This window comes from Mesoplodon mirus (assembly GCF_964341445.2).
Source record: "Mesoplodon mirus genome assembly, chromosome: 5".
In the NCBI taxonomy this organism is placed as follows: domain Eukaryota; kingdom Metazoa; phylum Chordata; class Mammalia; order Artiodactyla; family Ziphiidae; genus Mesoplodon; species Mesoplodon mirus.
The window spans coordinates 43,843,156-43,866,126 of record NC_138980.1 but is presented as its reverse complement, the minus strand read 5'-3'; the positions used below and the strand labels follow the sequence as shown (position 1 = coordinate 43,866,126).

At 48.7% G+C, this 22,971-nt stretch overlaps 1 protein-coding gene across 2 annotated transcripts in view; it reads left to right on the top strand.

The window, feature by feature from the left end:
* The first annotated feature begins 5,005 nt into the window (after positions 1–5,005).
* Positions 5,006–22,971, top strand: part of UPF1 (UPF1 RNA helicase and ATPase) — a 36,528-nt gene continuing 18,562 nt past the window's right edge. For both annotated transcript variants that reach the window (XM_082620412.1, XM_082620411.1), the window contains exons 1-3: positions 5,006–5,511; positions 19,396–19,538; positions 21,147–21,236. In XM_082620412.1, coding sequence (XP_082476538.1) covers positions 5,290–5,511; positions 19,396–19,538; positions 21,147–21,236 — 455 coding nt within the window. In that variant the 5' untranslated portion in view covers positions 5,006–5,289. The remainder of the gene's footprint in view (positions 5,512–19,395; positions 19,539–21,146; positions 21,237–22,971) is intronic.

The window sequence follows — 22,971 nt, the reverse complement described above, 5'->3', positions numbered from 1 at the left end:
CCCAGGCCTAATCTTATATACATACCCCTTCCATTTGATGATGGGCTGCTGTGCACATCCTGTTTTATGGGTTGGTGGATCAGACAGTGCTCAGTTCATGATGGCAGCTCAGATCCCATAGTAACTTGCTGGCTCATGGTGAAGGGTTCAGTTTCTACTAAGGCCCAGTAGCAGGCATAAAGCTGTTTCCCAAAAGGGAAGTATTTACCTGCAGAGGATGGCAGGGCTTTGCTCCAAAATCCTAAGGGCTTGTACTGCATTTCACCTACATGGGCTGCCAAAGGCTACAAAGAGCATCGCTATCTGCCACTGACACCATTGGATCTGCTGGATCTTACAGTCCAAGTGGCAGAACAGTTTGCACAGAAGCCTGGACCTGTTGCAGAGCCTTCTCTTGTTCTGGGTCTCACTCAAAACCAGGAGTTTTTCAGGTCACTTGGTAACTGGGCCAGAGTAACACACCCAAATGAGGAATGTGTTGCCTCCACAATCCAAAGAGGCCCACTAGGCTTTGTGTCCCTTTCTTGGTGACAGATGGGGCCAGATGCAACAACTTAGCCACCTCAGAAGGGATACCTCAACACTCCCCACACCTCTGGACCCCTAAAAATTACACTGAGCTAGAAGGCCCCTGAATTTTTGTTGGATTTATTTCCTACCCTCTGACATGCAAATGTCTTACCAGTAAGTGCAGAATGGTTGCTACTTCTTGTTCACTAGGTCCAATCAGCATAATGTCATCATTATAATGGACCAGTGTGACATCTTGTGAAAGGGAAAGGTGATCAAGATTCCTGTGAACTAAATTATGACATAGGGCTGGAGAGTTGATGTACCCCTGTGGTAGGCCAGTGAAGGTGTATTGCTGGCCTTTTCAGCTGAAAACAAACTACTTCTGGTCTTGGACAAGGATGGAGAAAAAGGCATTTGCCACCTATATAGCTGCATACCAGGTACCGAGAATGTGTTTATTTGCGCAAGGAATGAAACCACATCTGATAGGGCAGCAGCAACTGGAGTCAACCACCTGCTTAAGCTTGTGATAACCCACTGTCATTCTCCAAGCTCCATCTGTCCTCAGTACAGGCCAAATAGCAGAGTTGAATGGGGATGTGCATTCAATCGCATCTTTCAAGTCCTTGATGTTGGCACTAATCTCTGCCATCCCTCCAGGAATGCAGTATTATTTTTGGTTTACCACTTTCTTAGCTAGAGACAGTTCTAGTGGCTTTCACTTGACCTTTCCCACCATAATATCCCTCACTCCATAGGTCAGGGAACCAATGTGAGGATTCTGCGAGCTGTTAAGTGTATCTATTCCAATTATGTATTCCAGAACTGGGGAAATACCACAGGATGGGTTCAGGGATCCACTGGACCCATTGTAAAATGGACCAGCTAAAACTCCATTGATAACTTGACTTCCATAAGCCCCTATTCTTTTTTTTTTTAAGTTTTATTTTTTTTTTATATATTTAGTTATTTATTTATTTTTTGGCTGCGTTGGGTCTAAGTTGTGGCATGCAGGATCTTTTGTTGAGGCATGCTGGGCTTCTCTCTAGTTGTGGCTTGCATGCGTGCTCAATAGTTGTGGTGCATGGGCTTAGTTGCCCTGCGGCATGTGGGATCTTAGTTCCCTGACCAGGGATGGAACCCGTGTCCCCTGCATTGGAAGGTGGATTCTTAACCACTTGACCACCAGGGAAGCCCCCATAAGCCCCTATTCTGATTGATGGACCACAGTGATATTTTTGGTCTCCAGAATTAGTGTTGGTTCAGAGCCAGTGTCCAGTAATTCCTGAAAGGCCTAATTATTTCCTTTTCCCCAGTGCACAGTCACCCTGGTAAAGGGCCATAGGTTTCATTGGAGAAGACTGGGAGAAATGTTAACATACAAATTTTTGGTAGTGTACCAGGGTCCTTCCTCAAGGGCACTCAGCCTCATCTTCATTAAAGATGTTCTAGGTTTGTGAACTGGATCAAGTCTGAGGATTGACTGAGGGGCCACGACTCTCTATTTTTATGATTCAAGTTAGACTTTTGTTTACTTGACCTAGAACTTCTCTGCTTAAACAGATCAAATAAGAACTTAGTAGGCTTCCCATCTATTTCACTTCTAGGAACACCATGATCAGCTAGCCAATGCCATAGGTCTCTGTGAGTCAGACTATTCTGATTGCTTTTTTTTTTTTTCCTGATTGCTGCTTTGACTCTGATGTCCATTATGGTAATGACACTCACCTTGCCTTTGGTGTTTGAGTGCCACCACTTGGCTTCTGCCAACCCAGGATTCAATTACTCTCATTGTATTTAGGTTTCCCAATTCAGTGGCAGCAGTTACTGCTATAAGTTCTGAGCTACAGAGAAGAGAGATCATAGAGCTCCTCCAGGATGCTGGGGTTCCCCTCACAAATTTATTTCTCACAATCATGGTGAAAGTTGTATCCTTGGGACCTCCCAGGATGGGTTAATAGGTCTTAAGTGACAAATCCACTCTACATTTTCATCTCCCTAGGCCTTAGACTCCTTTCCTCAAGAGTAAACCATAGTTACTGTTGAATTGTTTATTTCTCCTTTCAATTTATCACATTTTGCTTCATGTATTTTGGGTCTCTACTGTTAGGTGCTTTCATGTGTATAATTGTTATTTCTTCCTGATAGACTGAAACTTTTTTTTTTTTTTTTTTTTTTTGCTGTACGCGGGCCTCTCACTGCTGTGGCCTCTCCCGTTGCGGAGCACAGGCTCCGGACACACAGGCTCCGCGGCCATGGCTCGCGGGCCCAGCCGCTCCGCGGCATGTGGGATCTTCCGGGATCGGGGCACGAACCCGTGTCCCCTGCATCGGCAGGCGGACTCTCAACCACTGTGCCACCAGGGAAGCCCTAGACTGAAACTTTTATCATTATATAATGTTCTTTGTCTTAAGTAACAATTTTTGTCTTAACATCTGAGATTAGTATAGCCAGTCCAGCTCTCTTTTGGTTACTATTTGCATGGAGTGTCTTTTTCTCTCCATTTACTTTCAATTTTGTCTTTGAATCTAAAGTGAGTCTTTTGTAGACAGCATAGTTGAACCATGATTTAAAAAAAAAAATCAGTTCTGACAATCTCTGTCTTTTAAGTGGAGAGTTTAATCCATTTACATTTAGTGTAATTACACATAAAGACTTATTTCTGCCATTTGCTTTTTGCTTTCTATACGTCATGTCTTTTTTTTCAATTCCTCCATTACCAACTTCTTTTATGTTAAATAGATATGTTTTAGTGTATCATCAAATACACTAAAACATTTTGCAAATGTGAGTGTATGTAGGACATAAGAGGAGATCCTTAGAAGTGGAATTGCTAGGTCAAATGCAGGGCAAGGCATGCATTTAAAACTCTGATAAGGGGGACTTCCCTGGTGGCACAGTGGTTAAGAATCTGCCTACCAATGCAGGGGACATGGATTCGAGCCCTGCTCTGGGAAGATCTCACATGCCACGGAGCAACTAAGCCCGTGTGCCACAGCTACTGAGCCTGAGCTCTAGACCCTGAGAGCCACGACTACTGAGCCAGAGTGCCACAACTACTGAAGCCCGCGTGCCTAGAGCCTGTGCTCCGCAACAAGAGAAGCCACTGCAATGAGAGGCCTGCGCACCACAATGAAGAGTAGCCCCCACTCGCCGCAACAAGAGAAAGCCCGTGCACAGCAACAAAGACCCAATGCAGCCAAAAATAAATAAATAAAATTAATTAATATAAATAAATAAAACTGGTAAGTTTTACCACATTGGTCTTAAATGCTTCTACCAATTCAATTGGATATTTTCCATAGAGGGCTTTGCATTTTATTGAAAGCATCTGTTGGCTTGCTGGGATTCTCCCTTAAACTGTCTCCCTGGAGAGGGGGACCTAATTATTCATTTTTTATATTCCCACATTTTAGTGCACAGGAAGCCAAAAAGATGTGACGAAGGAAAAAGGAAACTCTTATGTCGTGACAGGAATATTGGAAAATCAGGAACCATGCAGCATCAGGAACTTGTAGTGTAGCCATGCAAACCAGGAGCCCTGTGAGCTGACTTCAAGTATTTAGTCCCAGAATCTTGGGAAGTGGCAGGTTCTCAAGACACTTCACAAAAAAGGAAACTGAGGCTAGGAGTTAGGAGACTAATGCTCATAAACTAGTAACTGAACTTTTACTGAGCACCTCCTGTGTGTTGGCATTATTCTCCCCATGGGGAAGACCATGATCACATGGTTAGCCCCTGTCCACATGGAACTTTCCTTTATAAATACTTCTTAAGGGAGTAAATAGTAGCTCATTTATTCCTCATCCCATCTTAATGGCTATTATTTCCCTTTCTCAGATGAGGAAACCCTAGGCTCAGAGAGGTGAAATCACTTGTACAAAGCCACACAGCCAGCAGGTGGTCAGGTCTGGATTTCAACTCAGAGCAAGTACTCCCAATCCCTTTGTTATATACTGCCTCTGAATAATATTATTGTCCAGAGCAGCAGCAATCACCATTTCCGCGTGCTAGGCTCTGTGGTAAGGACTGTCCCCTTCATTTATTCAACCAATGCACACTGAGCAGCTACTTTGTGCCAGGCGCCCCCATTTTAAAGATGGGTTAACAGGCCCAGGGAGCTTCTTCGAGAGATGGGGACGCACCGCACCGTCCTCGCCAAGCCTCCCCACCTGGGTGTTCCACCTATGTAAGGAATTCAGTTGGCGCTCAGTTAACCCAAGACACTGTCCCCGCCTCTAACGACACGGACGACTAACTTCGCAACCAACCGCTGCCCCAGCGCCACAGAGCAGCGGCTGGGGCGGGACCACGTACTGGAGAGCCTGCCGAGACGGCGGTTGGAAGCCCCGCCTCCCACGCGTGCACGCTGCGCGTCCCGTCGGCCCGCTAGGCTCCGGGAGTCCGGGCGCGGTTGGAGGCGTCCTTAAGGAGTGCGCGCGCCTGCGCCGGCGTCGGGCTCGCGCACGCGCACCTGCGCCGGCGTCGGGCTCGCGCACGCGCACGGCGGCGACGGCAGCGGTGGCGGCGGTTCCTGCCGAGGGCTGTGAGGGCGGGCGGCTCCGAAGGAAGCGGCGAAGCTGAGAGGCTCGGCGGCAGCGGCGGCGGTTTGGCGCGCGTGACTCTCGACCCTGCTCGCTCTGCGGCGGGCGTTTTGATCCGTTACACGGGCGCGGGCGCGGCGGCGGCAGCCCGAGGCCTGCGGCCTAGGCCTCAGCGCGGCGGCGGGCTCGAGTGCGGTGCGGAGCCGGCCTGAGAGCTCTACGCGGCGGCACCATGAGCGTGGAGGCGTACGGGCCCAGCTCGCAGACGCTCACCTTCCTGGACACCGAGGAGGCCGAGCTGCTCGGCGCCGACACCCAGGGCTCCGAGTTCGAGTTTACCGACTTCACTCTCCCCAGCCAGACGCAGACGCCCCCCGGCGGCCCCGGAGGTGGCGGCGCTGGGGCCCCGGTCTGCGCGGGCCCGGGCGCGGCGGCCGGACAGCTCGACGCGCAGGTGAGCGGCACATGGCGACGCCGGAAGCCGGGGCCGGGCCTCGGCGGTCGTGGACCTGCCCCGGTTTCCCCTCCAGCCGGGCCCGGGCTGATCTGCTCGGGTCCCACAGTCCGGCCGGGTCCGGAGTAACCTGGCCGGGGATCTCCCGCTCAGGACGTGCCCGGAGTAACCTGCCCCAGTTTCCGCTCTCCAGCCGGACCCGGGTAGTTCTCCTTCAAGTTCCGCTCTGGTTGCGTCCGTGTGATCTCAGGACTTAGCTCAGGCCGCGTCTTAAGTGATCTGTCCCAAGTCCTCTTCCGGGCCTGTCCGAGGTGATCGGCCCTAGGTCTGTCTCTGGCCAGGTCGGGGGCGACTTGTCCCCGAGTTCTCCTCCAGCTGGGTCAGTGCCCTGCTCAAACCAGCTCCGGGGTGATCTGCTCCGGTTCCCCCTCTGGGCTGATGCGACCGCCCTGCCCCACTCCCTTACCTGTGGTCGCAGCCATCACGGCACCCCCGCCCCCATTCATGCCCACTGTGCGGCGGGTTCAAATTTCACCGGGCCCTGGGATGCTGGCGAGAGGAGGGTCGAGGCTTCCCCAGCAGAAACGGAATTTTTGCATCCAATCGAGAACCCCACACTCGCTGGCTTTTAAGATTATTCATGAAGCAGTTTGCGTTTTGTTTTTCCTTCTTGCATTGCCTGTTGCTGAAATCGACCTGTTACGTAACTCCATAGCCCTGCCTTGGAAAAGTTGGTTTTGAGTTTGTTCCTCCAATGGGGCAGTGGTGGTGGGTTTCATATAAATGGTTCTGCCACGCCAGAAAGTTCTGTTCTTAATGATGTGAACATTTAGCGAAGGCTGCTCAGTTATTTTAAATTTGGGTTTGCGTTACGAGAGTGTGTTGGGCATACACTTCCTGGACCTGGGTCCCTGCCCCGGGGTGGGAGAAGGGGCTGGCAGTGGTCTTGGGCTGGGCTCCCCAGGAATGTAGCCATCTTCCTGTGGATCTCAGATTCCATTCCTGTGCCTGGCACCTCCCTCAGGTTTATTTTCCTGAATTCTCAGCCAGGGAGGAGCTATAGGGTTCACCTTGTCATAGGTGTCCCTTAGCAAGAGGATCCACTGCCAGGGTGCGGGGAGCTAACCCATCCTCAGCCAGAGTGAGCTCAAACCCTGTCCTGGAGGAGGGGGCTTACATTCTAGTTGGATGAGTCATTCCCGTGGGTAGACCACCCACTTGGACTTTTCTTTTAGCCCCTAATAGAAGCAGAAAACATTTGACTCATGCTAACCCCAGATTCCTTAAAAATAGAAGCTTGATGGGTGGGGCATCAGGGAGAACAGGTGTGCACCATATGTATGTTTTTTCGGTTTTGTTTACATATGGTGGGGGAAGGTAGGAGAGAGGGGAGAGTTTGCATAGAGAAATGAATGAGCCGCTGGAGGCTCATGATACCGCCTGGAGTTTCATACTCTGTAGACCTGTTTCCACAGCTGTAAAATGGGGATAACAGCTATATTTTTGTTACTTTTAAACATACGTGAAATCTGGACTCATGTATGAATGGATAGAGCAGATAGTGCTGTCTGTAATTTGTGTCCAGCGTGTCCGGAAGGCTGAGGATAAAGATCTCTTGGTTGAGCAGTGTGCCATGACCCGTGGCAGCTCAGGGTTGTGAGAGGTAGTCGTTTTATTGCAAATCCTGTTTAGACTGTAGCCTATAAAACAGCAAGCCTGGGGCAGCTCTGAGTTCTAGTTGGGTTCTTTTTTTTTTAATTAATTAATTAATTAATTTATTTATTTATTTTTGACTGCGTTGGGTCTTCGTTGCTGTGTGCGGGCTTTCTCTAGTTGTGGTGAGCGGGGGCTACTCATTGCGGTGGCTTCTCTTGTATCGGAGCACAGGCCCTAGGCGCGTGGGCTCAGTAGTTGTGGCTCACGGGCTCTAGAGCGCAGGCTCAGTAGTTGAAGCGCACGGGCTTAGTTGCTCCGCGGCATGTGGGATCTTCCCGGACCAGGGCTCGAACCCATGTCCCCTGCATTGGCAGGCGGATTCTTAACCACTGCGCCACTAGGGAAGTCCCTGGGCTTCTATTCTGAGTGCCTTTTGATTTTATCTTATTGGATGAGTGGCTGTGGATTGTCAAGTGCTGGGCAACCACTTTTGTTTCACAGCTTTACCGAGGTAGAATTCACATACCATACACTTCACCCATTCAAAGTGTGCAATTCAGTGACTTCAGTACATTCAGAGTTGTGCAGCCACCACCACAGTCGATTTTAGGACATTTTCATCACCATAAAAAGAAGCCCTGCACCGCTTAGCCTGTCAGTCTTCCCTTCTCTAACCCCAGGCAGCCACTAATCTTTCTATCTCTGGATTTACGTACTCTGGACATTTCCTATAAATAGACATATAGTATGTGGTCTTTTGTTCTTTTACTGAGCATGTTTTCAAGGTTCATCCATGTTGTAGCATGTATCTGCTCCATTCCTTTTTATGGCTGAATGATATTCCACAGCACAGACAGACCACATTTTATTTATCCACTTACCTGTCAGTGGACATTTGGGTTGTTTTTGTTTTTAGCTGTTACTGAAAATGCTGCTGTGAACGTCTGTGTAGAGGTTTCTGTGTGGACGTAAGCCTTCAGTGAAATTGGTGGGTGGTATGGTAACAACTGCCTGTTGCTTTTTCGGGTGCTGCCAGACTGTTTTCCGGTGTGTAGCCACTTTTGATATCAGTTTTGACTGCCAGTTTTGCACAGTTGGTTTTATCTGAAAGTTTGTTGAGGTAACACATGTGTGTCTTGGCCAGGGTGGGAGAATGGCAGGCAGAGGTGACTCTGCTGAGCACTGAGTTAGTTCCAATAACACTTGTTTTCTTGTTTATGATTTGAAACTGATTATTTATCAAAACCCTGCCAAGTGTCCTTAAGATATAGGGACAGTTTTCTTTTGAGTATTTGACCCTTTCCTGGCCCCTTCCCCTGCCCCTCAAAGGGCAGGGAAAGGTAATTTTGGAAGTCCTTTGCATAATAGCTGGTATTACAGACCTTCTGGTCTGCCTAGTTGGAATATTTCCCCTTGACTGTTGCTACTATCGTGTTTCCTCCAAACATTGGAATTATGGTGAAAATCTTAAGAGTTGGGAACACTGCCAAACAAAAAAAAAGGAAATGAACCATTGATACAGCCAGCAACATGGATGCATCTTAAAATAATTACAGTGAGTGAAAGATGCACTTAAAAGAGTATATACTCTTTGATTCTGTTCATATAAAACTCTAGAAAGTGCTAGGTAACCTACAGTGACAGAAGGCAGATCAGTGGTTGTGGGGAGGGGAGGAAAGGAGAGAGGGATGGCAAAGGCACGAGGAGACTGAGGGTGATGGATGTGTTTGTTACCTTTATTGATGGATTCACTGGTGTTTATGTACATTGATGTGTGTCAACTTACAAAATTATAAAGAGCTGCTTCCTACTCTTCCAAACCTGCTGCCTTCAGAAGTCAGGGAAGGCTGTTCCAGCATATCCTTGATTGTCCAGGTAAACAGATCATCTTCTGCTTCCTGGCCCTCAGCTTATGATGAGGAGTGACTTCCATATAGTTCCAGGGTTCCTAAAAGTGGTGAGTCTAAAATTTGAGTCGGCCTTTTTTTGTTCCGTGAACACTCAGTACAGCTGTGACATAAGTACGCCTCGAGAAAATTGGAGATGAGATGCTGCTAGCCTCACAGGAGCTCTGGCATGTGTTCTACCTGTACTTTCCTCTTATTGGATTTCTGGCGTTTGGTTCCAAACCCCCGAAAGGGAGGGCTTACGTGTCAGTTACTGCTTAATAAGCGAAATAACTCCTAACTCTGTTTATCCAATTAATTTCATTACCCAGATTCAGCATGACTGGGGGAAAAGTTAACACTAATACAATACCAATATTAACAGCAGAACAAAGTTCTCTATCAATCTAGCTCCCACAACCAAAAAAGGGAGGCATCTTTCTAATAGCTTTACTGGGCTTCCCTGGTGGTGCAGTGGTTAAGAATTCACCTGCCAATGCAGGGGACACGGGTTCGAGCCCTGGCCCGGGATGATCCCACATGCTGCGGAGCAGCTAAGCCCGTGTGCCACAACTACTGAGCCTGCACTCTAGAGCCCGCAAGCCACAGCTACTGAGCCCCCATGCCTAGAGCCCATGCTCCGCAACAAGAGAAGCCACCGCAGCGAGAAGCCCGTGCCCCGCAATGAAGAGTAGCCCCCGGTCGCCACAACTAGAGAAAGCCCGCGCGGAGCAGTGAAGACCCAGCGCAGCCAAAAAAAAAAAAGTAATAATAAAATAAATAAATGATAGCTTTACTGACGTATGGTCATATACCAGAGTCCTCTTGTTTGTTTGTTTTTTATAATTTTTACAGTTTCACACACCTTGATCTGGGTCATGGATATAAGCAGGTAAGACATGCTTTTTTTTTTTTTTTTTTTTTTTTTTGGCTTTGCCAAGCGTCTTGCAGGATCTTAGTTCCCTGACCAGGGACTGAACCCGGGCCCCTGGCATTGGAAGCACAGAGTCCTAACCACTAGGCCGCCAGGCAGTTCCCGAGGCCTCTTGTTTTTAAGTGTTCAATTCAGTGTTTTGTGTTTTTTTTTTTTTTCTTTTTTAGTAAATTTACTGGGCTGTGTAGCCATCCCAACAGTCACTCACTGTCCTGAGTTCTCTTTCATGCCACCTTTCCTTTCCTCTTCTATTTTTGCTCCTTCTAATCTTGGTTGTTTCTTGTTAAAGCTCTTAAGGTAGGAAGATCGGGTGACCCTGTGCTTCCCACTCCAGGTCACACACTGGGGAGATGTGGTGCTTCGTGTGCTGGGGTTCAGAGGTAGGAGCTGAGGCCTGGCCACACTGCTCATGTGGTGAGCCTGGGAGCCCTCATGTGTCTGTTCACGTTTTGTTTTGTTCCCTCTGCACAGACTCTCAGGCTGACCTCCTCAGCCTGGTTCTCAACTCCCGTCCTCTCAGTACTTCTGTTTCCCTGTCTTGCTGTGCCTGGGGAGGGCTGACTCCCACTGGGAGTCAAAGTGAGTCGTTTGCCAACTGCAGCTGCTTTGTTAGAAATGGCAGGTGTTGCCCAATCTGCAGTTGACCCTGGGGACAGTGAGGGCCCAGAGGAGGGAAAGGGAAAAAAGCCTTTGTGAGTGGTGGTCCTTGAGTTGTTCAGGAAGGGCACCCTGAACAACTTGGGCACAGGGCTTGGCATGGAGGGAAAAGGGCTGTTGTCCACGACGAGGGGCTCGGGCTGGGTCCTGGAGCCTCGTGTTGCTGCTGAGGGGTGCCGTGACCTCCCTTGAGAGGAAGGGCCCTTAGGTGGCAGGGAGACCTGGCAGAGTTTGGCTGAGGCTAGAAGGGGAGCTCAGGCAGAGAGCGCCGGGGTCAGATGTGTGCCCTCAGGTGCGCACATGTGTGAAATACCACAGTACCAGGTGGCCACAGTGGCCACTCCTCCTCGCACACATGCTTGTCACTGCGCTGAGCACCCCGTTGTCCCCGAGTCCTCATAACTCCTCTAGAGCAGGCGTGAGTTCTTGTCTGATGGTTTTCATCAGGGCCCGGGATCCCCCTGGGCTGAGGCAGGGCTCCCCTTGGATGGGAGGTGTGAGTAGGGGGTCAGCAGACCTTTGGAGGTGCTGCCCTGAGAGCTGCGTGAGAGGCCTTGCAGGAGGGAGAGGCCCCACCAGAGGGCTGTGAGCAGGGGCTGGAGGGGTAGATTGTGGGCAGTGGCTCTCAACTGAGGGGCAGTTGTGTGGTAGGGGTGGTCTTTCGGTGGCATAGGACAGTCCAGCTCACAGAGAAGCGCCAAGATGACCATTGTGTTCAGTGGGTCCCAGTGCAGAATGTGGCCTGGGAGGTGCAGAGCGGGCAGTGAGTCAGGCCGGGTCTCCAGTGCTCCCTTTTCCAAGTCTTTTAGGGCCCCAGTCTTGGGGGGCTTTGAACTCTTCTTGCCGGAAGAGCTTTCCATGAGGGCAAAATCCTACTTCCTCTGATAAACAACAGGAATGCCGGGTCCTGGGATCCCATGGCTGGCATAGGGTCCTTGTGCCTTTTTATGTGTGTTGGTCCACTAGCAGCTTGCAAGTTGGACAACTGAGCCAGGTTTCTCAGGATCCCTGCGGACTGTTGCCAGTACGGCTTCTAGACAGTACAGTTGATTTAGGCTGCCTGCTGAGCTGTGAGTAGCCCTTTGTCATGACTGAGGATAGCACTTTCCTATCTACTCTAGCTCTTCGCGTAGCTCAGCTGCCAGGGCTGACAGTGAACCTGGAGGGGTTGCTTGCCTCATCCGAGGCAGAAGCCATTTGGTACAAGCTGTGCTCATCTATCTTCCATCACTCCTTTCATGTGCATGGCTCTGCAGAGCTAACACAAATTCCAGGCAGCCACCTTGTCCACCTGTATTGTGTAAAAATGTTTATTAGGAATTCTCTCATGTATAAGTAGAGAAAGCAAATCCTAACCATCTGTCTTCTTGATTTGATGGTTGTGAAGATTTTCTTTTCTCTCTTTTTTCTTTTTCTTTGCTGAAGTGTTTTAAAGCAAATCCAACTTGTCGTTTCACTCTTCTGAGGTTGAGCCATATGAGTTAGTGACACTCAACCATTTAAACCTATGCTATTTAGAACGCATTTCTAAACACATGAAAAGGGCATCTTTCCTTCATAGCCGCACTGCTGTGGTCAGACAAACAGCACCAACAATAGGTTTTCAGGATCATCTGATGTTGAACGCATGGGGCTTCCCTTTCTCCACAGTCAGATTATTTACCTGGCCCGGATCCCTGTGAGGTTTAGTGTTAATGTGATTGATTGTCATGTCTCCAGCCCTGCTCCTCTGGGCAGCCCCTCCCTCTTCTTCTTTTCATGCCACTGAGCCAGGATCCAGTCCAGGTCATTGTCCTGTGAGGTGTCCTGCCTTCTGGACTGAACCTCTCCTCACAGCCTGGCTTCTCCCTGCAGGTGTGGGTGGATTCCATCTCAGTCTGTGAGCTCCTTTGAGAGTGGCTGACCCCAGAGCTGGGCAGGCAGGGGCAGCACAAGGGGAGCTGCAGACACCCCAGACAGGTCGAGGATATTCTTGAGCTTTGAAATGAACTGCAGGGGTGGACTTGGCATTTGATCAAAACAAGGGTCTACTGAAAAGAGGGAGGCAGGTAGAACTCCTTTAACCCAAAGCTCAGGGACTGCTGTGTTGGGTGGGACCATGTGAAGTTCCCTTCATTGTAGGTCAAAAATGGTCAAATCTCAACAATTTCTTGTGGTTAAAACTAATGGATTGAAGAAGGCTAAGAGATTACATCACAAATAATGTGTAATTGTTAACTGGGTCTTGGATTTAAAAAACTGTAAAGGACATTGTTAGAACATTGGGAAAATGTGTATATGTGTATTAGATATCAGTATTATATCAGCATTATTCCTGAGTGTGATGTTTATATTGTGGTTGTGTGGAGAAAGCCCTTGTCCTGGGACCTATGATTCTGAAATGGATCAGGAACAGAAAAGTATGTGTGTGTGTGAATGCATGTGTGCATACGTGTGCAGAGCAAGAGAGGGAGAGAGCAAGTGTGGCAAAATGTGAGAGGCTGGTGGATCCAGATGGTGGGTGTGTGGGTCATTCATTCTCTGTAGTTTGGAAACTTTTTCAAAAGCTGAGGGAGAGCGGATCTTCTGTTCGCCTTTTCCTGAGGCAGGGCTCAGAGACCTGGTAGTTCCTCTCTGCCTCAGGTCACCTGAGGGAAAGGCGATTTCCCACTCACTCTTCTTTATTTAAGTTGTGGAAGAAAAGAATAAATGATGAGTCATTTTACATCTCAACCTTTATATTTTGGATGAGAAGATATGTTCATTTAGCTAACACTGTGAGAGCCTCCTGGGGTGTGGGCTCAGTTCTAGGTGCGGGAGTCAGAGCAGGGAGCAGGACAGGCAGAGCTGGCCCCACTGGTGCCCCTCAGATGGGGTCAGGGGAGGCCTCCCTAGGAGGTGCCCTGTGGACCGGGACTGAAGGACTAGGAGCCATCTGTGTAGAAGCCAGGGGGAGAGTGAGTGCAAAGGCCCTGGGACATTGGCATAGTCGGGGATTGAGGGACAGAAATGTCCATTTCATGCTGAGTGGTATGATGCTTATGAGGTTTGGGGTAAAAATTTATGGTCTAAAAGTTCTTACCGGCACAGTTAGTGGTAATTTTTGAACTGATGTGCTTTTCCTTTGTGGGAATGAAGTGACCTTTCTTCCTGCTGTTCTGAGGTGCACTGAGTTCTGCAGTGGGTCGTAAGAAACTCTCTGGGCAGAAAACCTCTGCAAGGCCTTGATCAGCTCAGCAGCTCATAGGTGGACTTCAGTAATGAGTGCCCAGAGCAGGGGTGGAGAGGGAACTGTTTCCTTCGCTTTCTAGACCCGGTGACATGGTGCCTGGGGACGGGCTTGGTGCCAGGGGTGCAGGGAGGACTTTCACTTCTTGAGCCCAACAGGACCCAGGGGTCCTGGCTGGAGGTGATGGGTTGATAACCTCAGTCCTGTGCCAGACAAGGACACTCCCCTCCCTTCTTCCATTACATCGCCTGGCTTGGATTGTGGGCCTTCTCTGTGCCAGGCACTCTTTAGTGCTTTAACTCACTTAATTATAGTTGCTAAGGTCAAATGTATTTTTTTTTTAATTTATTTATTTTTGCGGTACGGGGGCCTCTCGCTGTTGTGGCCTCTTCCTCTTCGGGGCACAGGCTCCGGACGCGCAGGCTCAGTGGCCATGGCTCACGGGCCCAGCCGCTCCGCGGCATGTGGGATCTTCCCGGACCGGGGCACGAACCCGTGTCCTCTGCATCGGCAGGCGGACTCTCAACCACTGCGCCACCATGGAAGCCCAGGTCAAATGTATTTTTGAAGTTAATGTTTATCTTAAAACTTTCCAGAAAGTAGAGGGAGAAACTAACAAGCCAGCTGTAGAACTCTGTGTTGTGGTCAGGTCACAGCTGGGCAGGAGTGGGGCTGGGCAGGGGTTGGACAAGTGGATGTGGTGTGTAGGTGTGTGTAAGTACTTGTGAGGAGGGACACACCCACGCCCCAGCCACACAGCTACAGGGCCTACTGGGGAACCTGGACTCTTCTCTCTCTAGTCTCCCTGCCTTCAGTGGGGCTGAGGGAGAATCCGTCTGACCTTGTGTTGTGTCGGTATTGTGTTGTCTCTTGAGAGTTCCTAGAGCAGGTCCTAGAGCGGACTTAGATTTCTTGCTCCTTATTAAGCCTGAGGGGTATGAGTGATGCAGAGAGAGGGTCGTCACATGGTTGGTCAGGCTCTGTTAAGAGCCTCACACATTCCTGATGTGCCCTCTGCTGGTTCACTCTTCCCTCTGTGAAGGGAGATGAAGTGTGGGATCTGAGGCCTGGATGAAGCAGGAGTGGGTGGAATGAAGCCACCTGGTGTCACGCAGGTGTCCGTATTACTCCACATACTAATTTTGATGTTTCAGGAAAGTAAAGAGTCACATATCACTAAGGATATTTCTTTACACATAAAAGTTTATACAACCTGATGAGACATTTTAGGAGTTCTTCTAGACTAGGAGTTAGCAAGCATTTTCTTTTTTCTTTTTTTTCCTTAAATTAACCATTTTTTATTTTTGAAATTTATTTATTTATCTATATATTTATTTATTTTGGCTGCACTGGGTCTTCGTTGCAACGCACAGGCTTCTCTAAGGTGTGCCGTCTTAGTTGCGGTATATTGGATCTTAGTTCCCTGACCAGGGATCGAACCTGGGCCCCCTGCATTGGGATCGTGGAGTCTTAACCACTGGACCACCAGGGAAGTCCCCCAACTGTTTTTTATTTTTATTTTTTTGCGGTACACGGGCCTCTCACTGTTGTGGCCTCTCCCATCGCGGAGCACAGGCTCCGGACGCGCAGGCTCAGCGGCCATGGCTCACAGGCCTAGCCGCTCCGCGGCATGTGGGACCTTCCCTGACTGGGGCACGAACCTGTGTCCCCTGCATCGGTAGGTGGACTCTCAACCACTGCGCCACCAGGGAAGCCCCCCAACTGTTTTTTAAACTGAACTATAGTTAATTTACAATATTGTGTTAGTTTCAGGTATACAGCAAAATGATTCAGTTATATATATATTCTTTTTCAGATTCTTTTCCATTATAGGTTATTACAAGATATTGAATGTAGTACCCTATACTGTAGGTCCCTGTTGTTTTATCCATTTTATAGTAGCAGGGTGTATATGTCAATTTCAGACTCCTAATTAACACCACCCCCCATCAGCCCCTTTGGTAACCATAAGTTTGTTTTCTATGGTGTGAGTCCATTTCTGTTTTGTAAATAAGTTCATTTGTTTCATTTTTTTAGATTTCACATGCAAGTGATATATGATATTTGTCTTTCTCTGTCTGACTTCACTTAATATGATAAGTGACTTCACTTAATATGATAATATGATATGTCCATCCATGTTGCTGCAAGTGACATTATTTCATTCTTTTTTATGGCTGAGTCATATTCCATCTTATGTATATGTACCACATCTTATCCATTCCTCTGTCGATGGACATTTAGGCTCCTTCCATGTCTTGGCTGTTGTAAATAGTACTGCTGTGACATTGGGGTGCATGTACATTTCGAATTAGAGTTTTCTCCGGATATATGCCCAGGAGTGGGATTGCTGGGTCATATGGTAGTTCTGTTTTTAGTTTCTTGAGGAACCTCCATATTGTTCTCCATAGTGGCTGCACCAATTTACGTTCTCACCAACAGCAAAGGAGAGTTGCTTTTTCTCCATGCCCTCTCCAGCATTTATTGTTTGTAGACTTTTTAATCATGGCCATTCTGACTGGTGTGAGATGATACCTCGTAGTTTTGGTTTGCATTTCTCTAATAATTAGCAATATTGAGCATTTTGTCATGTACCTGTTGACCATCTGTATGTCTTCTTTGGAGAAATGTCAGCAAGCATTTCCTTAAAGTGCTAGGTAGTAAATGTTCTAGGCTTTGTGGGACAAGAAGCAAATACCTACTATTAGGTATTTAATCCCACCATTTAAAAATGTAAATACCATTCTGAGCTTGAGATTGTGGCCCACACCCTCTCAGCCCTCCCCTGTAGCATGATATATGTGGCTCTTTCACTGCCATGAAGTGAAATCCAGGTACCACAATCTGGCCACACACTTTCAGAAAACAAACACATGTGTGCTGAGGCAGTCACACTGAGAGGTGTCTTGGTCCCTTGTCGGCAGCCTCATCCTAGTATTGCCACTGCATGTGTCAGGAGAAGTGTTGCCAAAAGGAGAGGTGACTTTTTGAAGTGGTAACTTGCTATCAAAATTTCAAACAAAGGGGACTTCCCTGGTGGTCCAGTGGGTAAGACTCCATGCTCCCAACGCAGGGGGCCCAGGTTCGATCCCCGGTCGGGGAACTAAGAGTCCGTCCGCATGCCGCAACTAAGAAGTCTGCATGCTGTAGCTAAGAAGCCTGCTTGCCGCAGCTAAGGATCCCACATGCCCACGTGCTGCAACTAAGACCCAGTGCAGCCTAAATAAATAAATAAGCAAATGTTTAAAAATTTTTTCAAACAAAGCACAGCAAAAAATTGCCAACAGGCATAAGAAAAGATATTTAGCATCATTATAATCCAGATTATGCCTATCAAAACCACAATGAGATACCACCTCACACCCATTAGGATGGCTACTATCAACAACCAATAGAAAAATCACAAGTGTTGGCAAGGATGTAGAGAAATTAGGACCCTTGTGCACTACTGGTGGGTGGGAATATAAAATAGTGTAGCTGCTGTGGAGAACAGTATGGCAATTCCTCAAAAAGTTAAACATAGAATAATTATATGATTCAGCAACTTCACTTCTGGGTATATACCCCAAAGAATTGAAAACAGGGACTTGAAGAGATACTCGTACTCCATGTTCATAGCAGCATCATCCACAGCAGCCAGAAGGTGGAAGCAACCCAAGTATCCACTGACTGATGAATGGATAAACAAAATGTTGTGTGTCCATACAGTGGAATATTATTCAGCCTTAAAAGGGAGGAAATTCTGACAGTTAGGACATAGATGAACCTTGAGCACATTATGCTAAGTGAAATAAGTCAGTCACAAAAGGGCAAATACCATATGATTCCACTTATGTGAGGTCCCTACAGTAGTCAAATTCATAGAAACAGAAAGTAGAATGGAGGTTGCCAGGGGCTGAGGGAGGGGGAATGGACAGTTTCAGTTTGAGAAGATGAGAAAGTCCTGGAGATGGATGGTGGTAGTGGTTGCACAACCATGTGAATGTACTTAACGCAACAACCACTTACAATTTTTTTGAAAAGGAGATCAGGGATTTACAAAGAGGTGCTTGTGATGATGTTAATAATGCTGTCTTCATTACATTAAAATCCAAAAGTTGATACTGGTTTTTCATTTAAAAAAAAAATTTCCCCCAAACAAAGCATACAGTCTTCTTGCATTTAACCTGATTGTTGCCTTCTGAAAAAATGTTGGGGCTTCCCTGCTGGTCCAGTGGTTAAGACTTCGCCTTCCAGTGCAGAGGGTGTGGGCTTGATCCATTGTTGGGGAGCTAAGATCCCACATGCCCGGTGGCCAAAAAAAACAAAACATAAAACAGAAGCAGTATTGTAACAAATTCAATAAAGACTTTAAAAATGGTCCACATCAAAAAAATCTTAAGAAAAAAAGATAGTATATTAAAGTGGTGGCAGACACAGTGAAATGGGGTTCTGATCTGGCTGAGACCATTACAGAGACACGTGTTCCTGTAATGGGTTCTTGGCTTCCTTGACAACCCGAATGCACCTTTGGAGTTTCTGGGGTGCCCCCCCCTCAGGAGACCCGTTGTCCTTAGGCCCATATAGGTGACTGGAGCAGTGGACAGGGACTGGCCTGAGCCGACCCCGCATGGCGTGGGTGTGGGTTTTGGTTTCCCAGCTCTGTGTGGCAGACCAGTGTCTGATCCTGTCTCACAGCTCAGAGAAACCTGGTGCCTGCCCTGGGGCTCCTGTCACTCCTTCCCTTCTTACATCGCATGATGCTTCCACTGCTTGACCCAGCCTTGTGTGGGCTGTGGCCCGTGGGGACCATGATGGGGACTGTTGGCTGCTGTCTGAGGAGGCAGTTCCTAGGGGGGCAGCATTAGGAGCACCTGTTTCCCTCAGACAAGCTGAGTCTGTGCACCCGTGAATGGATGTGTGAGCTCAGCAGAGGTGCCTGTGAAATTCATTGCTTAGTTATTTAAAGTTGCCTATTTGTATGTTTTTGCTGTTATAACATATAAAGGGTACATTTAGTAAGATTGTGTCCTGAAACTGGAAGATTATCCTAACATTCAATTTCTGATTCATAATTAAGAAGGGCTGCCTTCTGGAGAGGGGAACTGTCAGTGAAGGAAGTATGTGGACTAACGAGAGAACTGCATTCCCACATCTGCAGGGGTCACAACTTCTGGTGTTAGGCTTTAAAGGAGGAGGACCCTTGTGCAGCTGTCCGCAGGGGGGGACCATACCTAGTTTGTAAAAAGTCATCTTGCTTCTTGTGGCCTTCAGCTTCCTGCTTGTAGTCATGGCACTATGGCTAGATGGGGTTGGGCCTGGGTGTGCAGGTGGCAGGGCGGATGACCTCAGCCACCTGTGCCCTGTTTTTGGCCAGGTAGGTTTGATAGGGAAGAGGAGAGTATGAAAAGTCAAATCAGAAGACGCTGAACTGTCGCACAGTAGAGAGCAGGCCAGTGCTTCACGGGAAGGTTGCCATGACTGCTCATATGGGGAGAAGCCACGTGCCTGGGCTGAGGCCTGGAAGCTGCAGTCTTTCATGGTGACGCTGCCTTCTGCCATAGGTCGGTGGACCTGAGGGCATCCTGCAGAACGGGGCCGTGGATGACAGCGTGGCCAAGACTAGCCAGTTGTTGGCCGAGTTGAACTTCGAAGAAGATGAGGAAGATACCTATTACACGAAGGATCTCCCCATACATGCGTGCAGGTGAGCACCTTCAGCGGAGGAGAGGACTCGCCTCCCAGAGCATCCATGTTTTCTATGCATTTGCTGAGTTTACAGAGGCCCCTCTAAGACCATGGACTGTGACACTTGGAAACACTGTCCTTGGGAATAAGGAGGTTGCTCAAGCCTTTGTACACACATTAAGTCCCTATTACTGGGCAGGCGAATGGGATCAGCACCCTCTGTCACCCCTGATTCTCCCAGCTGGAGGGGGAAAGGTTCCCCTTCTCTGCCTTCCTCAGGCCCTTGGGTTGTTACCCGGTACCTGCCCCACTCACTTATCAGAAAGAACTCATCACATTGGGTCAGCATTTGGAGGGTGAATAGAGCAGCTAAGATTTCTCTTACAAAGAGATTACTGTAGGCTTCTTTAAAACATCTACCTCCTTGTTGCGTTGAAGATTCCTGAAAAATTGGAAGTGAGTAGTCAGTGGATGGACCTGCGTGTTGACCAAATTTGGAATTCTCATCTAGAGGAGGACCCACCCCTGTGTTTGGACTTACTCTTGCTTTTTTGTTACACGCACATGAGGAAATTGAGACCAAAAGAGGTGAAATGATCTTGCTCGGGGCACCCCGCCAGGCAGGGCAGTGGGCCTGGGCCTCTACTCAGCTCTGCCTGCCCCTTGGGCACGCTGCCCCTCTGAGGTCTGCACCCATCACGGGACAGAGGGCCACTCTTTTCCCTGCTTGGTGGGCACACTTTTTTACTTTGTTGGCTCTTTGTTCACTCTCATTTACAGTACATTTTTACATACGTATTCGCGTTCCTGTTATGTACTAAATATGCCTGTGAAGTGGTCCTGGTGAAGCTGCAGGTCGTTAAAGTCTGCACACCCCCTCGCACTCCTGCCGTCCCCAGGGAGTGGAGTAGGGAGAGCCCCCTGGCGTGAGGTGTTGCAGGGAAGGTTCTTGGCCAGAGGACATTCTCGTTTGAGACTTGAGTCTTGGCTTCATCCACATACAGAACTCTGTGGAGAGCCAATATTTCTGTTTTTGGTGTGTTGATTTTCAGAAAAGGGAGGCCAGGGGGCTCTCCCTAGGTGCTCCTTGCGAGCTGAGCTCAGTCTGTACCCCAGGACCCTCCGCTGCTGGGTTGAGCTGAGTGTTCCCAGGAGCACGGCGCCCTCTGCTGGAGCATGGGAGGCACTGTGAACGCAGCATGGTCTCAGCTTACCTTCTGTGTGCCCAGAGCTAGGGATGCTGATTTCCGTGCTTATAAGTCACGGTTCCTGAATCATGAGGCCAAGGGGAGTGACTAGGTCACCTTGGGGGTTTTAGGACTCCATTGTTGGGCTCACCTGGCACCTTGCACTGCTCTCACCCCCACCCCCCGCCACCTCACCCTGGAAGGGGCTTTGCTGCTGTCTGAGGAGTCTCCACAGCACCCCTAAACCCTTCCCTGCGTTCACAGGGTCAGGAAGCCTCTGCAGTTAACTGATTGGATTTTGTTAGTGGGATCGTTGGATTTGAGTATGTGTTTAATGAAAAACTTAAAAATGTTGTAAGAGGAAAGAATTTTACATCCTGCCAAATTAAAACCAGAGAGTGGTCTTCTAGCTTTAACTGTTGATGTTTTGACTTTTTTAGTTACTGCGGAATACACGATCCTGCTTGCGTGGTTTACTGTAATACCAGCAAGAAGTGGTTCTGTAATGGACGTGGAAATACTTCTGGCAGGTAGATAATCAAACCGCGCATGTGTCTTTAATCAGTGCTGTGCTCAGATTTGTGTGTAAATTATGGAAATGTTGAAGCGAAGCACAATATAAAATCATGCTAACAAACCTGGTTTTTTCCCTCCTCTGTGACTGGTTTAACTTGAAACAGATGGTGGTGTGTGAATGCCTTAATGTATTTACCCTTGATTTATTCTCTGTGGTTCTTTTTATTATGCAAGTAGGGTTGGCTTAATTCTCTTTCCCAGTTTTTATTTATATTTTTCTGCAAGATGAGCTCCTGGCACGCCTGTTCATCTTCATTACTGGGTGCCTGGGGAGGATGTTCCCAAGACAGCAATGGGCATCCATGGGAGCCGCTTCCTGAGAAGGCTCCCTCTGGCCTTAGCTCATCAGAGCAGTCCTGAGGCTAATATGGGCCAGATCCTGAAGCATCAGATTAAATTAAGTTCACTTGACCGTCGGCTCTGGGCTTCCCTTCCTGCTGTTGATCAGCAGCAGCTGTGACTAGGTCCCTTGTTTTGTGTTTGGGGTGAGACCCACATTGTGAGGGTGCTTGCATTCCAGGGGAGAGTCCGTTTGGCTAAGCTCGAGCGGTGAGACTCCTCAGCCTCCACCACTGGCATGGGTCTGGTCCTGGTGGCTCCTCCAAGGCTGCCATGATGTGCAGCGACTCGCTCCATTACCACAGGGAAGCAGAGCAGAGTCTCCGTGGGGCAGGGATCCGGGTCGCCTGCAAGAAAGCGGCATCTTCCTCTGAGGTTCACGTTTTATAGAAATAAAGTGACAAAACTCCGTAGGCAGCTTTATTTGTACAGAGCCCGTACCCTTCCTGTGCCTTTGGCAGCCGTGGCTGAGGACACAGAATGGTCAGATCTCGTGTCACCTTGGAGTTAGTAATGCGAATTGTGGGGTTCTGAGTGAGGCAAGAAAGGGAGCTGATGTTTTTTAGAGATGTGAAGGGAAAAGCATCTTCAGGGTACCCAGAAGAAACTGGTATACCATTTTCCGGACGTTCTGGGTAATTATAAGTGTTACCGTGTTCGCATTAGTTCCTCTCCTGCAGGAAAAGCAGTTAAATAAAACTTGCCTTGGCTGGCAACCCCAGCTTCCGGTCAGCAGAGCCAAGATCAGGGAAGTGAGTGGAGGGCCTCTAAGAGAAAACAGACTTGGCCGGCCAGATTGTGTGTGCTGTGCAAGGTCAGACTGTGAAGGTGATGGGACAGCCACTCGCCTTTGGGAAGCTGCCAGTGTAATGGGGTGAGGTGGGCCTAGAAAAGACAAGAGGAAATCACTGATCCTGGTAGAAGGCCCACGGGTGACGGGGTGGGGGGAGGGGTGGCTTTGGAAGTACGGAGAGCAGTGATGATTAGTTAGGTAATCTGACAGTCTTCGTGGGGCCAGAGAGGATTAGGATGTTGGCAACTGAGCCGAAGCTTGCAACAGGAGGGGTTTCCCAAGGTGATGTGAAGGCGGCAGCAGGGAAGGCTGGAGGCTTGGCAGGCATGCTCAGCGTGTGACAAACCTGCAGCCAGGCTGCAGATCGCTAGGGGGGCTGGGAGGGCTTGAGGCAGAACTGTGCACCACCCGTGGGCCCTGAGTGAGGCTGGCGTGGCGGAGGGTAGAGTTTGGTGGCTGGGGCACTCAGGCCCTGGTTTAGGTGAGCCGTGTCCCAGAAATGAGAAAGGCGTCAGAGCCCTGGCCACGCGCAGCAAGGAAAGAGCTGAGGTGGCGGG